This window comes from Bubalus bubalis, chromosome 10 (genome assembly GCF_019923935.1).
Source record: "Bubalus bubalis isolate 160015118507 breed Murrah chromosome 10, NDDB_SH_1, whole genome shotgun sequence".
In the NCBI taxonomy this organism is placed as follows: Eukaryota; Metazoa; Chordata; class Mammalia; order Artiodactyla; family Bovidae; genus Bubalus; species Bubalus bubalis.
This window is the reverse complement of record NC_059166.1, coordinates 7,281,311-7,306,389: the sequence shown is the minus strand read 5'-3', so window position 1 is coordinate 7,306,389 and position 25,079 is coordinate 7,281,311. Positions and strand designations below refer to the sequence as shown.

General features: G+C 50.7%; 1 protein-coding gene across 7 annotated transcripts in view; it reads right to left on the bottom strand.

The window, feature by feature from the left end:
* Positions 1 to 25,079, bottom strand: part of AGPAT4 (1-acylglycerol-3-phosphate O-acyltransferase 4) — a 153,220-nt gene that overhangs the window by 21,808 nt on the left and 106,333 nt on the right. For all 7 annotated transcript variants that reach the window (XM_044924021.2, XM_025294304.3, XM_025294307.3 and 4 more), the window contains one exon: positions 7,509 to 7,678. In XM_044924021.2, coding sequence (XP_044779956.1) covers positions 7,509 to 7,678 — 170 coding nt within the window. The remainder of the gene's footprint in view (positions 1 to 7,508; positions 7,679 to 25,079) is intronic.

The window sequence follows — 25,079 nt, the reverse complement described above, 5'->3', positions numbered from 1 at the left end:
GAGCCGGACCAGCGCCCATGAAGAAGCCGGGATGAAGGCAAATGCAAAGGGACCTTGTGGTTTATAACAGTGATGGGAGACCGCAGCTGCACAGGCCCCAGGGCCAGGAGAGCTGGTTAAATCCCACTCAGAGGACACTCCGTCTCTCCTGCGTCCTCCACGCCCTGCCCTACTTTCATAAGGAAACTTTCAATGAGGGGAAACGGTTTAGGGTCAAAGACACGAGTAATAACGCTGTGCCTACTTTGTGCTACGCATCAAATCCCTTGATGAGGGATTTGACATATAGGAGTGTAGTAGTGTGCTCAGTCATGTCTGAGTCTTTGCAACCCCGCGGACTGTAGCCCACCAAGCTTCTCTGTCCATGGGATTCTCCAGGCAAGAATACTGGAGCGGGTTGCCAGTTCCTCCTCCAGGGGATCTTCCCAACCCAGGGATCAAACCTGCATCTCTGTGTCTCCTACACTGGCAGGCAGATTCTTAACCACTGAGCCACCTGGGAAGCCATTTAAAAAAAATATATATATATTACATATATTCATGAAACTCTTAAATAGCATGAAATGGGAAGGGTTCACTGAGGTTCAGAAAAGTCAGATAACCTCCCCGAGGTCCTGGAGCTGGTGAATGTAGGGGCCAGGCTTCCAGTGACATGGGCAGGTTTTGCATACCCCTCTGTCTGTGCCCTGTCACCCTTACCAGAGAACTGGAGCAAGCAGACGGAAACAGAAGTGTCTGTTCTGGACACCTGGGCCCACATTCATCTCTTAGGGCGTCTCCTTTCTTGCTTAGTTTTACATGTTTGAAAAATAAAACACAGGAAACCTACAATTTGGGGGAATGTGATCATTGATGGGAGGTTTATAGGAAGTAACGTTCGTATAGCCTTTCTGAACAAATTGGCATCGACATTCTTCTTTCAGAAATCCATGGTTAGAAAAGTGGTCCTTTTGGAATCAAACCCCAAGAAATGTGGGTTTTCAAACGCATGTGATCTGGCACAGGATGAACCACGTTTCCTGCCAGTGGTCAGAAGCATCCTGGAGAATTACACTGGAATACTGACATTCTGGGTTCAGTTCTTGATTTTCTCGGATTTTATGGTATCTCTTTTCTGACTTGGGTTAATAGGTTATGAAAGGTGGACTATAAAGAAAGCTGAGTGCCGAAGAATTGATGCTTTTGAACTGTGGTGTGTTGGAGAAGACTCTTGAGAGTCCCTTGTACTGCAAGGAGATCCAACCAGTCCTGGGTGTTCATTGGACAGACTGATGCTGAAGCTGAAACTCCAATACTTTGGCCACCTGATGTGAAGAGCTGACTCATTTGAAAAGATCCTGATGCTGGGAAAGATTGAGGGCAGGAGGAGAAGGGGACAACAGAGGATGAGATGGTTGGATGGCATCACCGAGTAATGGACATGAGTTTGGGTGAACTCCAGGAGTTGGTGATGGACAGGGAGGCCTGGCGTGCTGCGGTTCATGGGGTCGCAAAGAGTCGGACATGACTGAGTGACCGAACTGAACTGAATAGGTTCCAAATCACCCCGCAGTGACCTTGAGCAGGCAGCAGGAATGCTGATCTGGACCCTTGGCCACAGCAGAAGAGTCAGTCAGCAGAGCCTGGGACCACGGCAGCTGGCCACACCCTCCCCGGGCTCTCCCTCCAGCTACCTCCATCCCCTGCCTCTTGTTTCTCCCTTTACCTCCGTCTCTTATCTCCTCCTAAAACCACCCGCCTCCTTCAAGGCCTGGGCCCGGTGCCATCACCTTCTGGGACATTTCTCCATCCCTGGGCACAGCAGTCCGTGTGCTGGTACTGCCGAAATGTTATTTTCCAGTTGTTAAAACGCTGAAGTCCTTCCCCACAGGTTGGTAAACAGAGCTGCCCCCGAACTCGCCCCTCATAGTCCACCTGTACCACCGTGACCCAGCTCCTCCCCGGGACCTCTGTTTCCTAGCAGACAAAGGGGTGACACTCAGAATGACCCCCTGAAGCCACTAGATGGCTGAGTGGTCAAGTATCAGACATGCACAGGGCGCCCCACGTGGACACGATCCCCCTCATTATGGTTCAATGCCTGTGTCGCGTGGTCTTATGTGACACCTCATTGCCTCTCTGTATAATCTAAAGTCACTGAGAGCTTTCCATGCATCCTTGACCCGCCATCCTACCCAGCACAGTGACTTCCGCAGAAAACCTACGCGATCCGTTTGTTGGGTAAACGTTTGGAAGACGCATCAGTTGCCCTCATCGACATGTGCATCCTCATGCCTGGAAGGTGCTGGGGAGCTTCTAGAGGGCCCGCTGCTTAGGAATCAGAGTTCCCTTCTCCTCCTTCCGCTCCTCCTGCACGTAGACACGTGACAGGAATTCAATCTATTTTCAGGTGGAGCTGTAATAGATCATGTTAGAGGAGCCTGGCGGGCTGCAGTCCATGGGGTCACAAAAGAGGCGGACAACAGCGACAGATGGAAATGCAAGGCTGGAGGCTGAAAGGGGTGGCAGGCAGCCTCCACGATGGCCCCTCTGATCCTTGTCTCCGGGTACTTCCGGGCACCTCCTCGCAGCCCTGCCTGCTTCCTGGAGGGAGCGGGGCTTGTGGACTCCCCTATTGGGCAGAAGTTTGCGTTACAAGAAGGCTGTGGCTTCTCCCTCACTTGGGTGTTTTCTCCCACCCAGCTCGTATTGCTCCCCTGGGGATCAGGGGTGCCTGAGCAGAGACCCAGGCGGGAGGGTCACCATGGCCACAAACAGGGCGAACCTGGACGCAGGTCCCTGCACAGCAAGCCTTCAGATGCCACCACCACCCAGCCCTGGAGGGACCCCGCCACGACCCCCACGGAGCTGAGCCAGGATCTCGGGCCACTCAAACCGTGACACTTTGAGTTTGTTTTGAGCCACTACATTCGGGGCTTGTCAGCTGCTGTAGATGACTAACACCCAGGGCTTCTTTAAAGACCTGAAGACAACATCCCAGTTGGCCTCTGGGGTAACCGCCAAGCCACAGTGACCCCAGCAGATAAAAATGGACACAAACAGCTGCCTTTACGGAGAGCTTCCCAGGCCCTGGAGCTGCTCAAAGACCTGACAAACACCATGTTAGGCAACCTTCAGGGCCACTGTGAAGGAGCCGGTGCACATTTTTACTGCAGCAGAAAGACAAGTAAACAGACCCGAAGCTTCAGAAGTCGTGACTCTTGCGTCGCACACCCTGGCCCGTCCACACACCATGCTCACTCAGGGAGGAACAAGTCAGCGAATCCCTTAAAGACCACGACCAGGGCCCATGCCAGCCCTCAGCTCTAAGGGAACCAGAGTCGCAGGGACAGGACCCCAGAACGACCAAATGGGGGAAAGGTCATAAGACTGGAAGGCCTCCCCTTTTTTCTCTTTTTTTAAAAGAATCCCATTGCTTTCTCCCCAAATCCAATTTCACATTTACTAACTCTCCTCTCAAGAATTTCAGGACCCCTCAGGTGGCATTATTGGTGAAGAACCTGCCTGCCAATGCAGAAGATGCAAGAGATGTGGGTTTGATCCCTGGGTTGGAAAGATCCCCTGGAGGAAGAAATGGCAACTCACTCTAGTATTCTTGCCTGAAGAATCCCATGGACAGAGAAGCCTGGTGGGCTACAGTCCAAAGGGTCGCAAAGAGTCAGACACGACTGAAGCGACTGAGGCTGCATGCAAGAATGTCTTCGAATTTCACTCACTTCAATTTCAACTCACTTCCTCTTGGGCTGTTACGTGTGAAGATGAAAAATGCCTCATCAGGAACCTTCCTTATTATGTCCCTTCTCTTCAAAAATGCAAACTTCTTAGACTCCAGAAGGATCTCAACATCATGTGTTACTTAAAAAAAAAAGGGATGAATCAGGTGAGTGTTTCTGAAGGTCAATTAAGACAGAAGCACCGCTGCACCATCCATATAATGAGATGCTGCCTGGTTCCTTTCCAGGGTAGAAGGAGTGAACGGGCCTCTTTGGAAAGGAGCCAGGCACCTCCTCCTCCAGCCTCGCGCCCTCCAGGCAGACCTCAGCTGCTCTGGGAGACACAAATGGATGGTAACTGTTTCCTGCTTGGGAGAGAAAACGTCCCCCATCCCCGCCCTTGCCCCCTCGGGAGAACAGTCTGCCGACTTCCACCTGAGCTGGCCCAGCCCCGCAAGGTCACGGGCATCCTGTCTCATCCCCTCAGCGCCTCTGCCAGCACGTGGCTTCATCAGCATTTGTACAGACCGCTGTGGTGGCCACAGCACCCGCTGTTTCCCCAGTGCTAGGCGGTGGGGAGACGTGGTCACTTGCTGCCTCCCCCCAGTCCTCCACTTTTGGCGCCAACTCCAGGGTCGCAGAGAACATCTCAGAAGAATCCAGACAACCTGCCGGCCCCCAGAGCAGGGTTACCTGGGCTCCTGTGAGGACGGAAACTGCATCGTCCCAGCCAAGGTCCTGAGACCTGCCTATCCAACTCTGGGTGGGACTCCTAAAACTCCTGAACAGTCTCCAGACCAAGGGGCAAGGCTCGTGCGTCAAGTGCACGCAACCGTAGTTGTTTGGTTTCTAAGAGAGAAACGCAATCCGATTGCAGTGGTATTCGTTCAGGAAGTCAGGGCTGGAGATGAGCGGTCCCCGTGTCGTAGGCTGGACGGTCACTCTGCTGGGGAAACTTTCTGTAGCATCTGCACCCTAGGATGCTGAGCTGTGCTGATCAGGATTTCAGAGTCTCTGCTAGAAAAATGCTCAAGGGCGCTGATAGTCACCGCTCCACGAAAGCCTCCCCTTCTCAGTCCCGGGTCCGCTCTGCCCTTCTCAATCCTGGGCCCCTGTAATCCCGAGTCCGCTCTCTGTGGGTAACCTCCCCTCCAAGCACCCTGTGGGGCCCACCCTCTTCGCTGTGTGGCGCCCCTCCCCGTGGCTGCTGATTCTGTTTCCCTGAGCATCTCTGTGTTCCCGCTTCCTTAGTCCTGCTCCATCCCCGACCCCCGTGAAGGTACTGAGGGTTTTCTCTCCTCAGAAGGAGCCCTGAACTGACCAGGAGTTGGAGGTGGGGGAGGAGACAAGACTAGAAATGTTCCCTCCCGAGGTTGCCCTGGTCGTTTTCTGACATAGAGGGGACCCCTCACCACCCACCAGCTTTTCCTTTCAATACCGTCCAAGAGGAAAGGGAAGCAACTCAGAAATCAAGAGTTACTAATTTCCATCCTGGGGCACATTCTTTACCCAAACTGAGGCCCTGGCCGTCTATGTATAAGAAGTAAATGATAAACAGTAATGATACCATGTGGATTGGAAGCAGCACAAATCCAGCTAAAGACGCACAGGAGAAGCCCAAGGTCATAAAGCCACCAGGGGGACCACAGGTTCGGGAAAGCGCCTCTAGGTTCAACAGCTTGCTGTTGCCTCAAATTACACACCTCACATCCTAAGCATGGATACACCCAAGCCGCCTGCGAAGCCCAGAAAATCAGCAGCTGCCCCCAGACTTCACTTGAAGAACGGGTGTCCCGGGAAGCCTAGCTTGAAGGCTTGCACCTCTAGCTCCCAGCAGGATGCGAGGACACTCCGGACCCGCTCCTGTAAGGGAGGAGGGTCTGTGTCCACGATGGGGCTCGGACTAGGATGGCTTTTCTCTCCTCTCAGAGAGAATAAAGCCACAGAACTGCAGCTAAGAGCTCAGCCCGAGGCCTCCACAGCAGAAAAAGGTGGATACTCGAATCTCTGGTTTTGTTCCTGAAAACAAAATGCACACGCACGCACACACACACACAGGTCTGCACAGACATCATGTCAGAACAAACAGGAAAACAGAAAACTGCTGGCAAGCAGGCCTGTCCATTCCTGGAAACCCCTTCAGCACACTCAGCCCCAGGCAATCCAGTTTTCTACAAGTCTTCAGGTAGCAGCAGAGACTCAACTGTTTCCATCTCTTGAAAAACTGCTAACAACTTTAGTTTAACGCCATGACAACCATTATTTGTCCCACAGACATTATTGGAACCTGTTTCCAAGTATATTTCCTTCTCTCTCCTTTTGCCCAATATTTTGTTTTCTTGTTTTTTTTTTAAAGAAAATAAATATGTCCCTAAAAAATAAAATAAATATAAAATATATATATATATTTTATTTAAAAAATAAATAAGGTTACTGAGTCCCTGTTAGCCAAGGGTCTTTCCAACAGGGAGAGACCAACAAGACCCAAGGTTCCAAAGTCACTCTGGACCCACAGGCCGCTGGGGACTGGACACACCGAGACTGTCCCTGGGGGATCCGATTCTGGGTCCGCTCCACTCTGCATGGTCTTCAGACTCCTACCTTCTCCGCACTGCAGTTCTGTCTACATGGGCCACCAAAAACAAGCACGCTGTGCACAGCCCCCCTGAGTCTTCGGGGGCTGCTCCGGGTGCCACACGGGACCCCCAAGTTCTGTTGTGAGCCTGTCCCAGCCCCGGGCAGTACCTGCCGTCCTTCCTGTAGGGACGCCTGAGCTCAAGGGCCTGGTACCTGCTCGGAGGTCAACCATCACTCCTCACTGCATTCACCATGATAGGAGTCAATGGAGAGGCCCAGTCCCAAAGGCAGGCAAGAGGCCAAACGAGTTGGGGAAAAGCAGGATTTCGGATTCATTCAGAATGCTGAAGGTCACACGCCCTGGCGTTGGCATTCAGCTTTCTCAGGCCCATGAAGGTGGACATTTCGGAGGCGAATGCTGCCCGTGACTCAGGGAGCCAGCAGAGCACAGAGATTAAAAAAACAAAGCTGTCGCAGGGCACCGGGGCTGAGCTCCCTGCGGTCTCCCGCAAATTCCCACTGGCGATTTCGGGTATGGGATGTCTGCTTCAGTGCTACTCTCTCGATTCGTCCCCCCTCTCCTTCCCCCACTGTGCCCACAAGTCTGTTCTCTGCGTCTCTGTTCCTGCCCTGCAAATAGGTTCATCCATACCATCTTTCTAGATTCCATATATATGCGTTAATATACCATGTTCCTTTTCCTCTTTCTGACTTACTTCACTCTGTATACCAGGCTGGGGAGCGAGGTTCAGGAGGGAGGAGATGTATGTGGACCCGTGGCTGATTCATGCTGATGTGCGGCAGAAACCAACATAATATTGTAATTATCCCCCAATTAAAAATAAATAAATTGAAATAAATAAAAGGGGGGGGGAAGAATACGAAGATGGATGAGATCAAACTCAAATCGACTTAACAGTTGTGTGATCTGGAGCAGGGTAGTGAAGTGTAGAGTTTATATAAGGGCAGGTTCCTGACTCCCAAATGTTTCTGCAAGGATTAAATAAATTAATTGTTGGTAAAATGCCCAGCACACCGTCACTGATGAATAAATATGATCCTTGCTCACAGCAGATGTTCATCTCGATTCTGAGCAAGAAGGAAAAGCAGTCAGTTAACATTTCAACAAGCCTATTAATGCTGCTGCAAACGCTGAACGACCGAGAGTCAAGGGCCGGTTATGGTGTTGGACAAAAGAGGTGTGCGGGTCTGACTTACCCCTAAGACCCCGAAGCGCTCAGCCAGGCTCCAGCCACAGAGAAAGTCGATTTCAAACTTGTGGTTCAGAACGACAATGGCGTTTTCCTTCCCGTACTTGGGGTAGGCTCGGGGATCCGTGTAGATGACGCACTCCGTCCCTGACCACCACTCCAGCAGCATCACCAGCTCTGGAACAGAGAGACAGACAGGCCTTTATTTCACGCACCTCTGTGACCCGGGCTCTGGGCCCCCGGGACAGGTTGGCACAGCAAGGCTCTGCCTTCCTAGCTGGAAGGGAAAGCAACTTCGAGGGGTGAAGTGCAGGATCGTTTCAGCCAAGATCCCAATCCTTGACAGGGTTTAGAAAGAGAAGGAAAAAAAGAAAAAACAGAAGAGAAAACTCCACAAGTCTCCAGGGGAGGAGAGGAAGCTTTGAGAAGGCAAATGACTTGCAATCCTTGATTAAGTACCTTGGGGAAAAGTAAATCTGAAAGCCTGAATCTATGCCCTGGTGTTTACAGAGCTCTGAAAGGCAGCAGGAGGCGAGATACAGAATTATTAACGTCCTACGAAATGACTAATTGGGACACTTATAAACTTCATCCAAAGAACACTAAATACCCAATTTTTCTCTCCCGTGAACGATGCTGGAATGTTCACCAGGAATGATGAAGCCCTGCGGAGAAATACCAGCACCTGAAGGGCCAGGATGAATTAGGGTCATTCCCTTGTGGGCCTCAATGAAACTATGAAAACATTTTTAAAGGAGCTTGTGAAAATGGAAAAGTCCTTTTTCGGGCAATAATGACCAACTTGCCATTTTTTTCTTCAGTGATACCTCTAAATCAGGTGACCAACTCCCCACCTGGTGCCCTGAGGACAAGGCTTTACGGTAGAAATTGTCCAGAAGAACAGCGGAACCTCGGCAATTCAAACTACAGCTAAAGAGCAGGTTTGCACTGGAATGCTAGTTAAGTGTGTTCAGCAGGTGGGTAGGTGGGTGGCTGAGGGAGCCCTCTGGGAAGGATGGGCTTAGTCGCTCAGCTGACTGCCAACATTTTCATAGTGATGCGAACACTGTTATAAAAAAGGGTTCTGTGCGCACGCTTAGTCTCCAAGTCATGTCACATTCTTTGTGATCCCATGGACCATAGCCCGCCAAGCTCCTCTCAGTTCAGTTCAGTTCAGTTGCTCAGTCGTGTCCGACTTTTTGCGACCCCATGAACTGCAGCACGCCAGGCCTCCCTGTCCATCACCAACTCCCAGACTTTACTCAAACTCACGTCCATCGAGTCGGTGATGCCATCCAGCCATCTCATCCTCTGTCATCCCCTTCTCCTCCCGCCTGCAATCTTTCCCAGCATCAGAGTCTTTTCAAATGAGTCAGTTCTTTCCATCAGGTGGCCAAAGCATTAGAGCCTCAGCTTCAGCATCAATCCTTCCAATGAACACCCAGGACTGATCTCCTTTAGGATGGACTGGTTGGATCTCCTTGGAGAAGGGAATAGCAAACCATTTCAGTATTCTTGCCTTGAGAACCCCATGAACAGACTTCACTCTCAATGGGATTTTTCATCAAGAATACCAGAATGGGTTGCTATTTCTTCCTCCAGGGGATATTCCCAATCCAGGCATTAAACCTGCATCTCTTGTGTCTGCTGCACTGCAGCTGGATTCTTGTACCCACTGAGCCACTGGGGAAGCCCTGTGAAGACATGCCCCTTTTTATCACCACTTAGAGAGGTATACATCAGGCACTCACTCACTCATCACCTGCCCCAGCACACGCACACATGCACGCCCACACACGCACCCCTGCATGCACAAACACACACACATACACAGACAAAGCCCAGCCAAGCCTCACGAATAAAAGGCTGGACTTGTTGCCCTTGGAGATCTCTCTCTCCTTGAGGCTGGAGACCGGCAATTAGGTGCTGGAGCCAGAACTCTCTGAAAGGCACTACAGTCTAGTTTCTAAGCCCGAGCCCTCTGGGGCTTTGAACAGGTGAACCCCGAGGCACCCCAGCCTCCTAATCTCGGAAGGGGTGGCCTCAGGGGCTTTTGTGAGAAGCGACGGGTGTCACTACAATAGGCTCTCTGTGCAAAGCACGTGCCGGGCCCCCAGCAGACCCAGGCTTCACCCCAGGCCCAGCCGTGTCATCAGGAAACAAACCAGAACACACCCCCTACTGAACACCATAGAGTCTGCCTGTTCCTAGAGCTGAGAAATGCTGAGCCCCCAGGCAGCTGTCCTCTAGGGGCAGCAAGCCCAGGGGAGCCATCGGGGGAGGGAGGGGGACAGGTCCAACCCCTCCCGGTACCATTCACGGGGGCTGGACAAGCCCAGGGCAGAGCCGCATCCAGGAGGCAGCCAGGTCAAGCGCGACGGCTCCCGGGACGCGTCCGGCCGTCACCTCCTGAAGGCCTCTCTGGGCCCTGCTGCTCCAAGTCCAGGGCAGGCCGGGCCTGCTTCCACTTGCCCCAGTCCCTTTCAGGGTACTCATCGCACCCTGCGACATGGTGCGATGACCCCCTGCCACCCTTACAGGCCACAGGCCCCGAGAGGCACAGACCCTAACCTTAGCCTTTCACCCCAGGACCCAGCATGGTGCGGGCACATGTCTGCTTCCAGCAAACACCGTCTGGTGGCCAGACGTGTGTAGGCAGGATATGCCAGGGGGCTGGAGGTGTGGCCAGAAGCCTGGGTGGCTCCTGGGGTCCCACCCTCAGAGCCTGTGACCCAGAGAGTAGATAGCCTCATACCAAGAGGCGGCGAGACCGGGAGGGCAGAGGCGCTGCCTGGGACAGATGCTGTGCATGGATCTGGGGGCCAGGATCCTGTGCCAGGGGCACCACTCGACGGCTGTAAGACTTCCCGGTCTGTTTTGCAACGTCCCGGAAGCCTCAGCATCTTTGTGAATCCAGACAGGAAAAGCTGCCGGAGGTGCAATGGCTATGACAGCAGATTCTGTGGTCAAGGAGCCCAGCCTGGCTCTGCACACACAGGGGATGGTGAGCAGCCAGCTCCCGTGGCTGTTACACACACGGCCCCCTGGACAGCAGGCATGGCTCCGTGACTGCCGAGGGCAAGTGGGAAGGAGTGGAGAGGGGGACAGAGTCACTGAGGCTTCCGCACCAGGGTGGGCGGTCGTGATTTATGGTTGCACCACAGAGGCCGCGAGGCGTCACCGGAGCATTTCTTTACAGAGGCCGCAGCAGCACCGAATCTGCATTCTGAAAAGAGCATTCAGGCTCGAGTGGGTGCAGAGGAGAAGCAGGGGGGCCTGTGAGGGGTGGCTGCAGAGGCCCAGGGAGAGGCGATGACAGCTGGGCCAGGTGGGACCAGGGGAGGCCAGGATCCCCACCTCGCCTCAACAGGCTATACAACTCAACACTGAAATCGCACCGGATAAAAGAGTCTTCCTTTTTCCTCCTAAGGGGTTTCCTTTTTTTTTTTTAATTAACAAGAAATGTATTTATAGCCATAATGAAAAATAATTCAATTAATCCAGAAGAATTTAGAGGAAACTGTGCCATTCCCCTTGAGGGCCCTAAAGCATGTCTATCCAAATCCCCTTTCTGGTTTGTTTCCAGTTGTAGCTCAGCTGGTAAAGAAGCCGCCTGCAATGTGAGAGACACCTGGGTTCGATCCCTGGGTTGGGAAGATCCCCTGGAGAAGCAAAAGGCTATCCACTCCAGTATTCTGGCCTGGAGGATTCCACGGACTGTGGAGTCCCTGGGGTCGCAAAGAGTCGGACACAACTGAGTGACTTTCACTCTCACTTCAAAGGCCCACTCGGGAAGGTCTCAGGAGGCTGGGCGGGCTCCGCGGGTCACACGTGTGTTGGCTGACGTGCTGATTCACCTCCGGAGGAGAAGCGGCAGCCACACTGCAATGACTCCTTCCTCTCCTTCCCCTTGGCTCCTGACTCCCTGGCCCAGCTGGGTCTGCTCCTGTTGGGGGGCTCGGCTTCTGCCCCCCACACCGCCCACGTCATCTGCCCCCGCCCCACCCCAGGTGCAGTGAGAACCCACTGCGGTCTCAGTCTGGCCTCGGAGGGGGAGCCTGACCTCTGAGTCCCCTCCGTCCACATCCGTTGCCCCTTTCCGAGGGCTGGCCGTAGGCCTTCCAGCTCCAGCAGGAGCTGCACAGACCATAGCCATCCCGGGCCGGTCAACCCCAACACGTGACTAAGGACCACTCCCTTCCAGGGGGCGGGTATCTGCCAGCAGCTCCGCCTCTCTGGTTCAACGCTGGGCACTTCCTCACCAACAACCACAATCCCGCTCCCTTCCTCAGGGTTAAACACAAGGAACAGCCTGGGGGGTGGCCTTCCAGGCCTGTCCTTAGGGGGTTACACAGGCACGTGCGCACACACACAGTTTTTCCCCCTTGAATGGGTTCAAATTTTATTGACCTTTGTAAACATATGCATGCAGTTATTTTCTCCAAACAGTGTATTTGGGGTTGCTGCTGCTGCTGCTAAGTCGCTTCAGTCGTGTCCGACTCTGTGCGACCCCATAGACGGCAGCCCACCAGGCTCCCCCGTCCCTGGGATTCTCCAGGCAAGAACACTGGAGTGGGTTGCCATTTCCTTTTCCAATGCATGAAAGTGAAAAGTGAAAGTGAAGTTGTGTCCAACTCCTAGGGACCCCATGGACTACAGCCCACCAGGCCCCTCCGTCCATGGGATTTTCCAGGCAAGAGTACTGGAGTGGGGTGCCATTGCCTTCTCTGTATTTGGGGTTATTTCCATGTTAATACAGATAGATACACAGAGGTATCAGCAATTATGGACTGGACTCTGGATGTGGGCTGGGCCATGTTCCAGGGCCATGTTCCAAGCCCACGTGCAATTGCATTAAATCCTCACGTTTAGTGGTAAAGAACCTGCCTGCCAATATAAGAGATGCAGGTTCAACCCCTGGGTCAGGAAGAACCTGTGGAGGAGGGCATGGACACCCACTCCAGTGTTCTTGCCTGGAGAATCCCACAGACAGAGGAGCCTGGCGGGGCTACGGTCCGTGGGGTCGCAAAGAGTCGGACACAATTGAGCACAGACACAGAACAGAACCCTGTGGGAGGAAATATGATGGTCCCCATTTTAAAGATGAAGATACAGAGGCACAGGGATAACTTGTCCTTTGTTCAATTCAGGAAACTGCCATTTTTCAGGTCAAAACTAGTCCAGAATGGCAATTCCACGTGGGATAATCAGCTGCATGGCAGTTCCTGCTTCAGACATATTATGGTTTATTCAGCCATTTCACCATCGATTAGGATCACTCCCCAACCCTGTTTCCTATTGTTACAAATATTGTAGTAAACATCCTTGAAAATGCATGTTTTTTAGAAAACTGTGTAAGGATTTCTCCAACACAGGTATACCAACAAGTAGAATTATGGACTGAAGAATATATATGTGCTCAGTCGCTAAGTCTGACACTTTGCGACCCCATGGACCCCACCAGGCTCCTCTGTCCATGGGGTTTCCTGGGCAAGAACACTGGAGTGGTTTGCCGCTTCTTCCTCTGGGGCGGTGAGCGGGGCGGAGGGGCAGGGATCTTCCCGACCCAGGGATCAAACTTGTGTCTCCTGCATCGGCGAGCGGGTTCTTTACCACTGAGCCAGATGTAAAAGGAAAGCTATAAATGGAAATGTCAGTATTTGTTTAAAGCAGAAGCTGGAGTGGATGCAGGGGAGACAGGAAGGGAGAATCCGCCTCACACAGATGTGAGATCCGTGGTCAAGTGGGTGGCCAGCTGGCCCAGGGCCTCATCACCGGAATCGGCTCCTCCATCCTCCTCCCTCCCACGGCCCTGAAAGGAGCCAACACTTAATATCATCATGGTCCTTCCGCCCACTGAAATCTCGGCCTGTGTATTAATTCCTGGGCCTCGTAGGAGGGAGGGGACACCCCGGTCACCCCATTCTCCCCAGAGGTGTGGACTGGCCCACAGGGCCCCCGGTGTGGGGGGTGGCCGTCAGGCACTGGTAACAGACAGGATGTGCAGCTGAGGTTTCTTCAGTATTGCACAGCAATTTTGAAGCTTCCTGTCCCATTTTAAAATGTTCACTTTGCTCAATTTTGCACTTTATTATTATTATTCTTTTTTTGGCGGCCACGTCCCGAGGGCAGGGTGGCCAGAGACGCTGGAGAAGGCCAGGCATCTTCCGGGGGCTCGGGCACCTCTGGATCCTGCGACACGGGGCCACGCCCAGCCCTAGCCAGTCATTGCCGCCTGCTTGGCAAACTCCGCGTGGAGCCGGGTGGGGCCGGCTCTGAGCTCTTCCAGGTAATGGCCAGGGTGGGGTGGGAGGGAGAGGAAGTGACCATGGCTGCAAAATCTCAACCTGCCGCCTCGGATTTCAGAGGCGGATCGGGGTAGGGGGGCCAGACTCTGGCTGCAAGGATACATCGACTGAGGGACACATCTGTGCTGCGTTGCTCGATCACAAATAGGAGAGAGGACGTAGATGAACAAAAAGGAGAGTGCGGCGGGGGGAGAAGCACCTGGTTCATATTTGCAAAGAAGGAGGAAAATGTTAACAACAAACATCCCCTGAGTCAGCGCACACGTCACTGTTCCCATTTCATAGATGAGGACACGGAAACACTGAGGCCCAGCAGCTGGGCCAGTTCCCAGCGCCCGGAGGCCAGCATGCTGGGCCTTGAACCCAGACAGGGAGACTTACGAGAGTCCGTGAGGACACTAAAGCCAGAGGATCAGGTGACGGGGAGAGAAAGCGCGTTGAGGGAGGGAAGAGGTCAGAGTTTGGAGGAGAAAGCTCGCACCTCTGACCTTGGGACGCCCTTCTCTGTGAGATGAAGACGCCCACCTCAAGGCTGCCAGGAAGGGTACCTGCGCTAAAGCAATGACAGCATCTCACACTCGCCCGCCCTGCAAACAGGGATTTCTCCTGATGCTATGAGCACCAAGGAAAACGCAGCGACGATGGCGAAAGAAATGATGAACGGACAGAGGGAACACCCAGGAAAAATAAACAGCAGGTGACCTCCTGCCCTCAGCCCTGATGTTGGTCGTCCCAGTCCAAATGCTGGGCGGCTGTAAGACCCAGCTCCTACTGTGCCGGATCCCAAGGATCCACATGCACCCAGGAACCCCAGCAATCCTCCAAACCCACAGCCGACCCCTTCTGCAAGCCCAGGTGGTTGTGGGGGGCTCCCTCCTTCCCCACCAAACCTCTCCCCGTGTGCCCACATGCACCTGCCATGACTGACATTTCACTCCTCTCTGCAGCCTTTTCTGGAAGCAGTGTCGAGAGCACTAATAAGACAGGGAGGCAAAGTTCCTGCAGAAAAGACCTCGAAATCCAGACTGTTGATTAGAGTTCACTGTTCAAACACACCAGCAGCCAGAACCCCCCATGTCGGGGATGTGGGGAGATGTCATCGAGATTGAGGAAAATGGTATTCTTATAATTAACTTCATCCAATCTTAATAATTACACAATCACATACATAATTCATATGTAATCTATAAACTAAGTGTATATAATTATGCACTTATAATGTTTTTTTTAATAATTTGGCTGATAATAATTTAGGTTAAAAATGAAACCTCTCAGCCACAGGATTTTCCCAAATGCAGAATGGAAGAAGTTTCTGGGGTGTGATGTGAGACTTTCCCCTGTCGCAGACTTACTTATATTTCAGTTTGAACTGTGCTGTGTGCCAAGTCGCTTCAGTCGTGTCTGACTTTGCAACCCCATGGACTGTAACCCACCAGGCTCCTCTGTCCATGGAATTCTCCAGGGAAGAATACTGGAGTGAGTTGTTAAACCCTACTCCAGGGGATCTTCCCCACCCAGGGATCAAACCCACATCTCTTACATCTCCTGCTTCGGCAGGCAGGTTCTTTACCACTAGAGCCACTTGGGATGCCCCTTATTTTGAACTATTTCTAGTTAATTCCCCTGCATATACCTTTTTGCCATAACCAGATTTCAGTACTTTCTTTCCATGGGGGAAAGCACACTGGGGGCCCAGTTGTACCTGCAACATTTCCATCCACACCCCAGTCACCCGGGCACTGCTTTTCCCACTTAAGTGACCAGGTCACTAAACGATGCTGAGGCACGAAGCCCATAAACAGATACACAGTGTATCTGTGCTACTAACATTTCATAGGATGATTAGAAAAACAATGTCTACAAAAGCTCCTTAGGATGAGGGGAAGGTTGGGAAGCCTTGCAGGACATCTCTGATAGAGGTGGCAACACCAGAAGCCAGTTCTCCTGGACCACATGGCATCTCCATCACATCCTCCCAGCCCTCGACCACCCCACACATCCATCACGACCTCCCAGCTCTGGACCACACTGCATCTCCATCGCGTCCTCCCAGCCCTGGACCACACCACATATCCATCACGACCTCCCAGCCCTGGACCACCCCACATATCCATCACGACCTCCCAGCCCTGGACCACCCCACATATCCATCACGACCTCCCAGCTCTGGACCACCCCACATATCCATCACGACCTCCCAGCTCTGGACCATACTGCATCTCCATCGTGTCCTCCCAGCCCTGGACCACACTGCATCTCCATCACGTCCTCCCAGCCCTGGACCACACCACATATCCATCACGACCTCCCAGCCCTGGACCACCCCACATATCCATCACGACCTCCCAGCCCTGGACCATACTGCATCTCCATCGCATCCTCCCAGCCCTGGACCACACCGTATCTCCATCACGACCTCCCAGCCCTGGACCACACAGCATCTCCATCATGTCCTCCCAGCCCCGGACCACACGGCATCTCCATCGCGTCCTCCCAGCCCCGGACCACACGGCATCTCCATCGCGTCCTCCCAGCCCCGGACCACACGGCATCTCCATCACGTCCTCCCAGCCCTGGACCACACGGCATCTCCATCACGTCCTCCCAGCCCTGGACCACACGGCATCTCCATCACGTCCTCCCAGCCCTGGACCACACCACATCTCCATCATCTCCTCCCAACCCTGGACCACACCTCATCTCCATCGCGTCATCCCAGCCCTGGACCACACAGCATCTCATCATGTCCTCCCAGCCCGGGACCACACCTCATCTCCATCACATCCTCCCAGCCCCGGACCACACTGCATCTCCATCGCATCCTCCCAGCCCTGGGGACATGCCTGTTTCTGTGCAGGATTTGCTCCTGGCTTCCCTGGTGGCTCAGATGTTTAAGAATCTGTCTGCAATGCAGGAGACCAGGGTTCCATCCCTGGGAGCAGGGTATGGCAACCCACTCCAGTATTCTTGTCTGGAAAAACTCCATGGATCTCATCTAGCCTGTGCCCAACGCCAGCTTAACACCCTCATTGAGTCCTCACCATCCACAGAGGAAGTGAGACTCCTTCACCAGTCTTTACTGCTGGGTCTACCCTCTTTCTTCTGCATCCCTTGAGCTAAGGTCAAGTTGAACTACACACTGTTCCTTCAACCACCTAGAACTCACCATACCTACCCTTGGCCTCTTGTCCAAGTTGTTCTCTTGGCCAGAAAAGCCTTTCCCTTCCATAGAATCCCCAAACCTTCTCCGAGTTCCAAGCTTCAGCTCAGATGAGATCTTGTCCATTAACTTGAGACCACCCCCACCTTCTATGAGAAGTAATCTGTCTCTCTTCTAAATCCCCCTTAGGGACACTGTGTCAATGTGCCTCTGAAGTCAGGCAGACCTGATCTGAATTCCCGCTCTGTCATTTACTAACCCCCACCCCCTGACATGGGCATATTACTGAAGCTCTCTAGCCTTCAGTTTTAGATGTGAAAAAGGAATAATAAAATACCACTCACAAAACTGTTATCAACACTGAATAAGACTAACGCTTGGGACCTCTCTGGTGGTCCAGTGATTAAGAATCCACCTTTCAAGGCGGGGGATGTGGGTTTGATCCCTTGGGAGGGAACCCCACATGCCACAGAGCAGCTAAGCCTATGTGCTGCGAGCACTGAACCAGAGCGCCTCAACCAGAGCCCTCGCGTTGTAGCTAAGACCACCCTCCCCTGACGCAGCCACAGATAAATAAATAGTTTTTGAAAAGACTAATGTTTGACTAAAGGCTGAGCACCGAAGAACTGATGCTTTCATACAGTGGGGCTGGAGAAGACTCTTGAAGACCCTTGACTACAAGGAGATCAAACCAGTCAATCTTCAAGGAAATCAACCCTGAATATTCACTGGAAGGACTGATGCTGAAGCTGAAACTCCAAGACTTTGGCCAAGAACTGATGTGAAGAACTGACTCATTAGAAAAGACCCTGATGCTGGGAAAGACTGAAGGCAAAAGGAGAAGGAGGAGACAGAGAATAAGATGGTTTGATGGCATCACCGACTCAGTGGGTAGGAGTTTAAGCAAGCTCTGGGAGATGGTGAAGGACAGGGAGGCCTGGCGTGCTGCTGTCCAGGGAGTCACATGTGACTGAGCGACTGAACAGAAGCGTTTGAAAAGGAACTACAAGCAGCAGTGGTAATGAGCTTCCTCCCTTGGATCTCATGTTCCTTCCCACAAGTCCGGTTCTGTTGGGTCTGGGTTGGTTCTCCTTCCACGTGGACCATGCAGTCCCTCAGGGAGGGTTTGTCTCATCCACTTTGTTGGCCTGCTGCCCGCAGCACACAGAACAGGGCTTGCACAGATAAATATCCACGGATTTCCATCATTTCACAGCTGCTGATGGCATGATGTGCAGCTAAGAGAAAATTCACAAGGATCCAGGTCATGTCAAAAATCCGTTAAGTGTGGCAGAGTCCTTGGGCCCATTTAATCCCACTCCTGGGCATAAATCTGGAGAAAAGCATAATTCAAAAAGACATGAACCCCAGTGTTCACTGCAGTGCTATTTAAAATAGCCAGGACACGGGAGCAACTAAATGTCCATCAGCAGAGGAATGGGGCAATGACACACAAAGAAGATGTGGTACATACATGCAATGGAATATTACCCAGCCATGAAAAAGAATTTTAAAACATTTAAGCAACATTAAGAAGTTATTAATCTCTTTAGGAACACTTAAAGTGTAAAATCTACTGAAGATAAATATCTACTCGAAATTGTCATCCATTTAATGTTTCCTCTCATCTTCCCTCATCAAAATATAGTGAGCCTTACATTCATAAATGAGATTCATTACTGAGAGAAATGCATATACTGTGATTGTTGAAAAGGATTATATAAAATTGAGATGCTGAAATGTACACAATTCCCAAACTAAATTTTAGGGCCAGAAATGTGAGGCAGAAACTACACTGCAATTATTTATTTAAAAAAAAGGTTTTCTCCACAAGAAATTGTTTCCTTCTCTCAGCCTAGGAGGCCACAGGTTCTTGGTTTTGTCTTTTCTAATGCAGAAATGATTTCTCTGTCAGAGTAACTTATTTTCAACCGGTCATCTGCTTCATTCATTTAGTTTTGGCTGTGCTGGGTCTTCATTGGGTTTTCTCTAGCTGTTACCAACGGGGGCTACTCTCTAGTTGCGGTGCACGGGCTTTAGAGTGCACGGGCTCTAGAGTGCATGGGCTCGGTAGCTGTGGTGGTCGCACTCAGCTGTTCCTCGGCATGTGGAATCTTCCCAAGCCAGGGATCGAAGCTGTGTCTCCTGCATTGCCAGGCGGATCCCACCGCACCACCAGGAAAACCCTGTCAGAGTCGCTTTTAATTGCTGAGAGTAACATACAGATTGTTTGCTCTTCTCTGACTTGTGATAAATGAGACCACCAGAGAGCTCTGGACCGATCCTAACATCAGTTATTTCATACAAAACTTCTTGCGCTTTCAGCAGGGTAATATTCTGTCCCTGTTAAGGTTACCAGACAGAATGCAAAGTGCCCAATGAAATTTGAATATCAGATAAGCTTCAAATGATTCTTTAGCATACGTACGTCTCCTGAAATACCAGATGAAAGATGTACTAACATATCCGCCGTGCCATGTCTGGGAGATACTCATAACAATTATTCGATGTTTATCTGATATTCAAATTTAACGGGGAGTCCTGAATTTTTATTGGCTAAATCTGGCAGTCGGAGTCCTTATCAAGCTAGCAGTAACCATGGCAACAAGCACTGATGTGGCTCTAGGAACAAGCTGGAAATGAACAGTCAGGGTTGACTGGCACCCACGGCCCCATGGGGCTCCTACCAGCACCACCTCAAGCACCCTGAATGGCCATCTGCTGAGACAGACGAGATGCACATTTATTCCCCATTTCACAGATGACAAATGGAACGCACATGGCTTCCCCAAGGTCACGCAGATTTGGGGGAGCTGGACCACTGCGCTCGGGGGCTGCCACCTGGAATTCCCCACAGTGGATGGCAGGGTTCTGTCACCCTGCTGGCCTCATGAATATGCAGAACTCGTGTTCTGAGAATCTTGGCAACTTTCAAACAATAAACCTGTACTTCAATTATATCTCAATCTCATTTGCAAAGGTCCCTGACAAATCTTTTCCCTGGGGCTTGTCTGAGCTTTATCTAATCAAGTCCTGAAGCCAGTGGGTGGGCACCACAACCAGCTACTAAACCCTAATTGCTTGGCCGCCCTGGGAAGACCAAGGCTAAGAATTACGAGGCTCTGCCATCTGCGAACTGCCCTAGGTAATCCCCATCCAGCGGTCGTTAATTCCAGCTGAGTCCAAGGCTGATGCAAAATCTCCAGCACCCAAAGAGCTTGCAAGGCAGTGAGAAAGAAGGTGAGGTGACCCAGCCCAGGCTGACCGCTGGGGAGACAGTGTGTGTGTGTGTGTGTGTGTGTGTGTGTGTGTTAGCTGTTCAGTCGTGTCTGACTCTTTGCAACCCCATGGACTGTAGCCCACCAGGCTCCTCTTTCCATGGAATTTTCCAGGCAACAATGCATGCCCTTCTCCGGGGGAGTCTTCCCCATCCAGGGATCGAACCTGGGTTTCCTGCACTGCAGGCTGATTCTTTACTGGGGGGACAGTGGAAGGACATACATGAGATGGAGGAGAAGTAAAGGTGGAGAAGCCAAGGAGGGAGGGAGGAAGGGCTAGAGTTCCCTACTGAGCACGAACTGCATGCAGGCAGTGAGCCTGTCACACACAAACCACTATTTCTCTGGCCCCAGAGTCACCCGGCAGAGTTAGCATTACTTCATACAGATGCAGAGACTGAGGCTCAGAAAGGCCTAGTAACCCGGCCAGGGCCACTGAGAGACTGAAGATTTCTCTGTGGCTTGTGCACCCCCAGGACCCAGGCTGTCCGGGGGAGGGGGTCCAGACTCACACTGTCCCTCAACTTCCTGCTGCTTTACTTTCTGCATCACCCCCGACCCACTCCCCCTACAAAGCCCTCACTGACACCCCAAAGAGGCCAAACTGGAATCATGGTGCAGTTCTTTTAAGTATTTATTTTAGTTTCAATAAAGCACTGTATTTGTGTTGGCCCTGCACTCTGGGTAGCATCTTATTAATTCTGAGATACGTACTGTTCTCACTCTAGTATGCCTGAGATCAAGGGCGCCCATGATGTGCCTAGTTTAATGTCTTCTTCTTAAGAAGTATATAAAATAAGGAGGTACCTTACAATTAACAATATCTTAGATTCTATGAAATACAGAAATTTTAAAAACAGGGTGACCTCAGCAAGGTGGCTCTTCAACGGGCTGCATCTTGCCTGTGGCCGTGTGTTTGGAAAGTGCCAGGTGCTGGGGGTTGGGAAGGCAAGGTGAGCAGGTGGAACACAGAGCATGTGCAGGGCAGGCGACAATCCCGTCTGACACCGCCAGGTGGATATGTGACACTACCATGCGATCATGGTATCACTATCATATTGCTATGATGTTATCATGAAGAGCCTCTGGAGGGTGACTCCGGGACAGAGTAAAGGACAGGGAAGCCTGGCGTGCTGCAGTCCACGGGGTCGCAAAGAGTCAGATATGACCTAGCAAATGAACAGCAACATGATTTTATTGAGACCTACAGGCAGTATGACACAGAGACTCCTAAGGTACATTATGGACTTTAGGAATCTCAGTGTATCGACACAGGTTCGTCAGGTGTAAAAAAGGAATCACATCAATGAAAGATAATAAGCTAGGGGAAACTGTGTATGTGAGTGTGTGTATGTATCTGCGTGTTGGATCAAGGGGCAGGCAGTGTATGGAAACTGCACTTTTGCACAATTCTCCTGGAAACTAAAAACTGCTGGTAAAAAAAAATAAAGTCTATTAGTTTTAAGAAAACACAAGGTGAGTTGATCCTTTTATATTTCCTCCCCCCCAAAAAATGTTACAGAAAACACACAAAATTTTGCTTTCTGTTTCTGTCTTTGCCAGAGTTTCAGCTAGTTTCAATTACCTATAACAGATCAATACAGGAGCGACAGGCCTTTCACCCAGACAAAAACAAAATGAAGTGCTATCAGATTCTTAGGTCATAAGATCATAATCAAAGGAGTAGAAAGATCCCAGCTCCACCTCAGCCTCTGAACACCAACTCGCTCTCCAGTCACAGGGACGGTAAAGGAAGATGAGCAATGTGCCAGGCCCCAGCAGGTCTGAAGGGAAGCGGAATGAAATACCTGCTCTAGAGCAAAGACAGTCAGAAGGAAATCATTAGAAAAGCCAATGGCTTTGGCCCTTGGGTCATAATTAAGTCCACTTGGCCAACAGACTACGTGCCTGCTAAGTCCCTTCAGTCATGTCTGACTCTGCGACCCCATGGACTGTAGCCCGCCGGGCTCCTCTGTCCATGGGATTTCCCTGGCAGTAATACTGGAGTGGGCTGCCATTTCCTTCTCCAGGAAATCTTCCCGACCCAGGGTTCAAACCCGCATTTCTTATGTCTCCTGCATTGGCGGGCGGGTTCTTTAAGGATAACAAACAAAACACAGTTTGTTCTTTGTTCTAGACAAATAAACCTCGAGAATAGTTCCCCAGATTAGATTTCCACGAACAGATTTCACATCTCTCCAGCATCAGTCCAGTGGTTTCTGAACCCTTTAAGAATGTAATACTAAGAAGGCCAGCAACCAGATTCCAAATACATTGACCCGCTGACTAAGTGCTTATCATGGCCTCTGCACGGTGACGACGTGTGCAGGCAGGGATGCCAAGCAAGAGAGGAAATGAACCAAACGTTTAGATAAAAGCAAAGGGATCTTCCACTTCCAGAAGTTCTGATAGTTGATGAAGCTACAGTCAGACCAGAATAGATGTGTATTTTTTTTTTCTCCACCTGTCATGGTCCTGGAGACATTGACTTGAGTAATTAAGAACACAGTCAAGGCTAAATTGCAGCCATCTGACTTCTGCAGATTGACATTTAAAACATCAGTAACAAAGATTTTGTCAGACATAGATCCTATGAGCTGAGAGATGGCATCGACATCCATCCAGCTGGTAAAGATGAAGTTGCAGATCAGACAGTTAGTGTGGGCATAAACTACAGGGAGGTTATCGTGGCCTCCGCCCGTGGAAACTCTGGCGTCAAGGCAGTCTGATGAATGAATCTACTTTTTCTAGGCGATGATCTTTGACAAATTGTTTAATTGTTTTTCTTTCAATCTTGAAGACAGAAATGGTGCTTTCGACTCTTAACTCACACCTCCCCAGCCCCTTTCTGAACAGAACTGTACAGTGTATGACAGCAGGAATTGTTCCCCTTCCTGGATGTATAGTCACTGTCCAATCTCGTGTACTCTAGGCAACCCACACTTTCTCCTTCTTGCTTCTTTTGGAATACATCTTTTTCTTTTTCTGGCTGTACTGTGTGGCATGCAGGATCTTAAGTTCCCTGACCAGAGATGGAACCCACTGTCCCTGTAGTGGAAGCGTGGAGTCCTGACCACTGGAACCCCAGGAAAAGTCACTGGAATCAGTATTTTAAGTCATTTTCCATGAGTATTTTAAATCAGTTTAGAATGTGTAAAGTCTTACCATCTTCTAAGTAGTTACCCTGAAATACTTTCCAGAGATGGTCTGATATATCAACCTTTCAGCTGTGGGCACCTCTCCGTACTTCCAGTTTGGTGAACGAGTAGAAATCTTTCTCTAGGGGGATGCCTGCCCTCCCAGCACGCCTTTACTCACCTGCCCCAGGAGGAAGCATACCTTATACGACTAGCGAGTTTGGGAAGGTTAAACGGACATTCCTGGCTTGGCTCTGCCCCTCCTCCTCAGGTGAGCGCTCTACCCCTCCCTCTTGGACCCTAGGAGGCTGCCCTGCACCAGCCCTCTCCGGGCACATCTGCCCAATTTGAGGGTTCGGTCTATTTAAGTAACTTCACATGCAATTATAACTTCCAAGATGGGCTCTATCATCTATCAAGAAAATAGTCTGTCTTCCATCCTCCATGCCTTTGCTTAATTGCTCGAATTGTTCAGACAGATAACTGAGAAGGGTGCTGTTCTTTAGGGCCCTCTTGGAGCTTTCAACTTTATCCAAGTCCAAACTTATTATCTAAAATTCCATATAGTGTTTTCTTTAAAAAAAAAAAAAAAAAGAGCACAATTTTATTTAACCACTTCAGAAACATTATTCAGAATTTGAAGCAAATGTCTCATTGAACTCAAAATCAAATTGAAGGGTAACCCAAGACAAGAAATTGGCTACAATTTTCAGAAGGAGGTTCTCGCTTTCCCTTTCCAATGGCAGTCTTCCCAAATTACAGGGGAAAGCAATTATTCAGAGATAAGCATGGTAGGATAACAATTGGACTGGAAAACAAATTGGATTATCGTTGCTGTTGTTCAGTCCTAAGTCATATCCGGCTCATTGCAACCACATGCACCGCAGTCCGCCAGGCTCCTCTGTAAATGTCAACACCAACAGAGAAACTGACCTAGAACTGTACATGTTTTCAATTGAATATGAGGTTATGCAGCCTGTTAAGGGAAAAATATGTGTGTGGTAGTTGCTCAGTCATGTCCGACTCTATGAGATCCCATGGACTATAGCCCGCCTCTGTCTGATTATAGACATTTTTTAATCATTTTTTTAATTAGAGAATAATTACTTTACAATTTTGTGATGGTTTTTGCCACACATCAACATGAATCAGCATTAGGTATACATATGTCCCGTCCCTCTTGAACACCCCCTCCCACCTTCCTTCCCATCCCACCCCTCAAGGTTGTCCCAGAGCACTGGCTTTGAATTCCCACTGGTTATCTATTTTACATACAGTTACGTATAATGTTTCAATGCTACTCTCTCATGGCATCCCACCATCTCCTTCCCCCACTGTGTCCAAAACGTCTCTGTCTCCTTTGCTGCCCCGCAAGTAGCATCATCAGTGCCGTCTTTCTGGATGCTATATATGTGTCCTAGGATTATAGACATATTTTAAGCGAATGTTCATTGTGCGGTGTGTCCTGCAACGAATAGAGTCATCCAACGAATAACGCCACCGAGGGATTTCCTCATCCTTAGAATCAGCAGCTGATGCAGCAGCCAGTTATCTTTAAAAGCCCCAAGTAGGTTCCCAGAAGGCATTTAATGTCCCTCAGCATGTCCACGGTGTATGCAGTAAAAGCATACTTAGCAGACCTCGTCGAGGAGTCGAGACACAGAAGGAGAAAAGAAGCCTTACAGCGGCTATCTG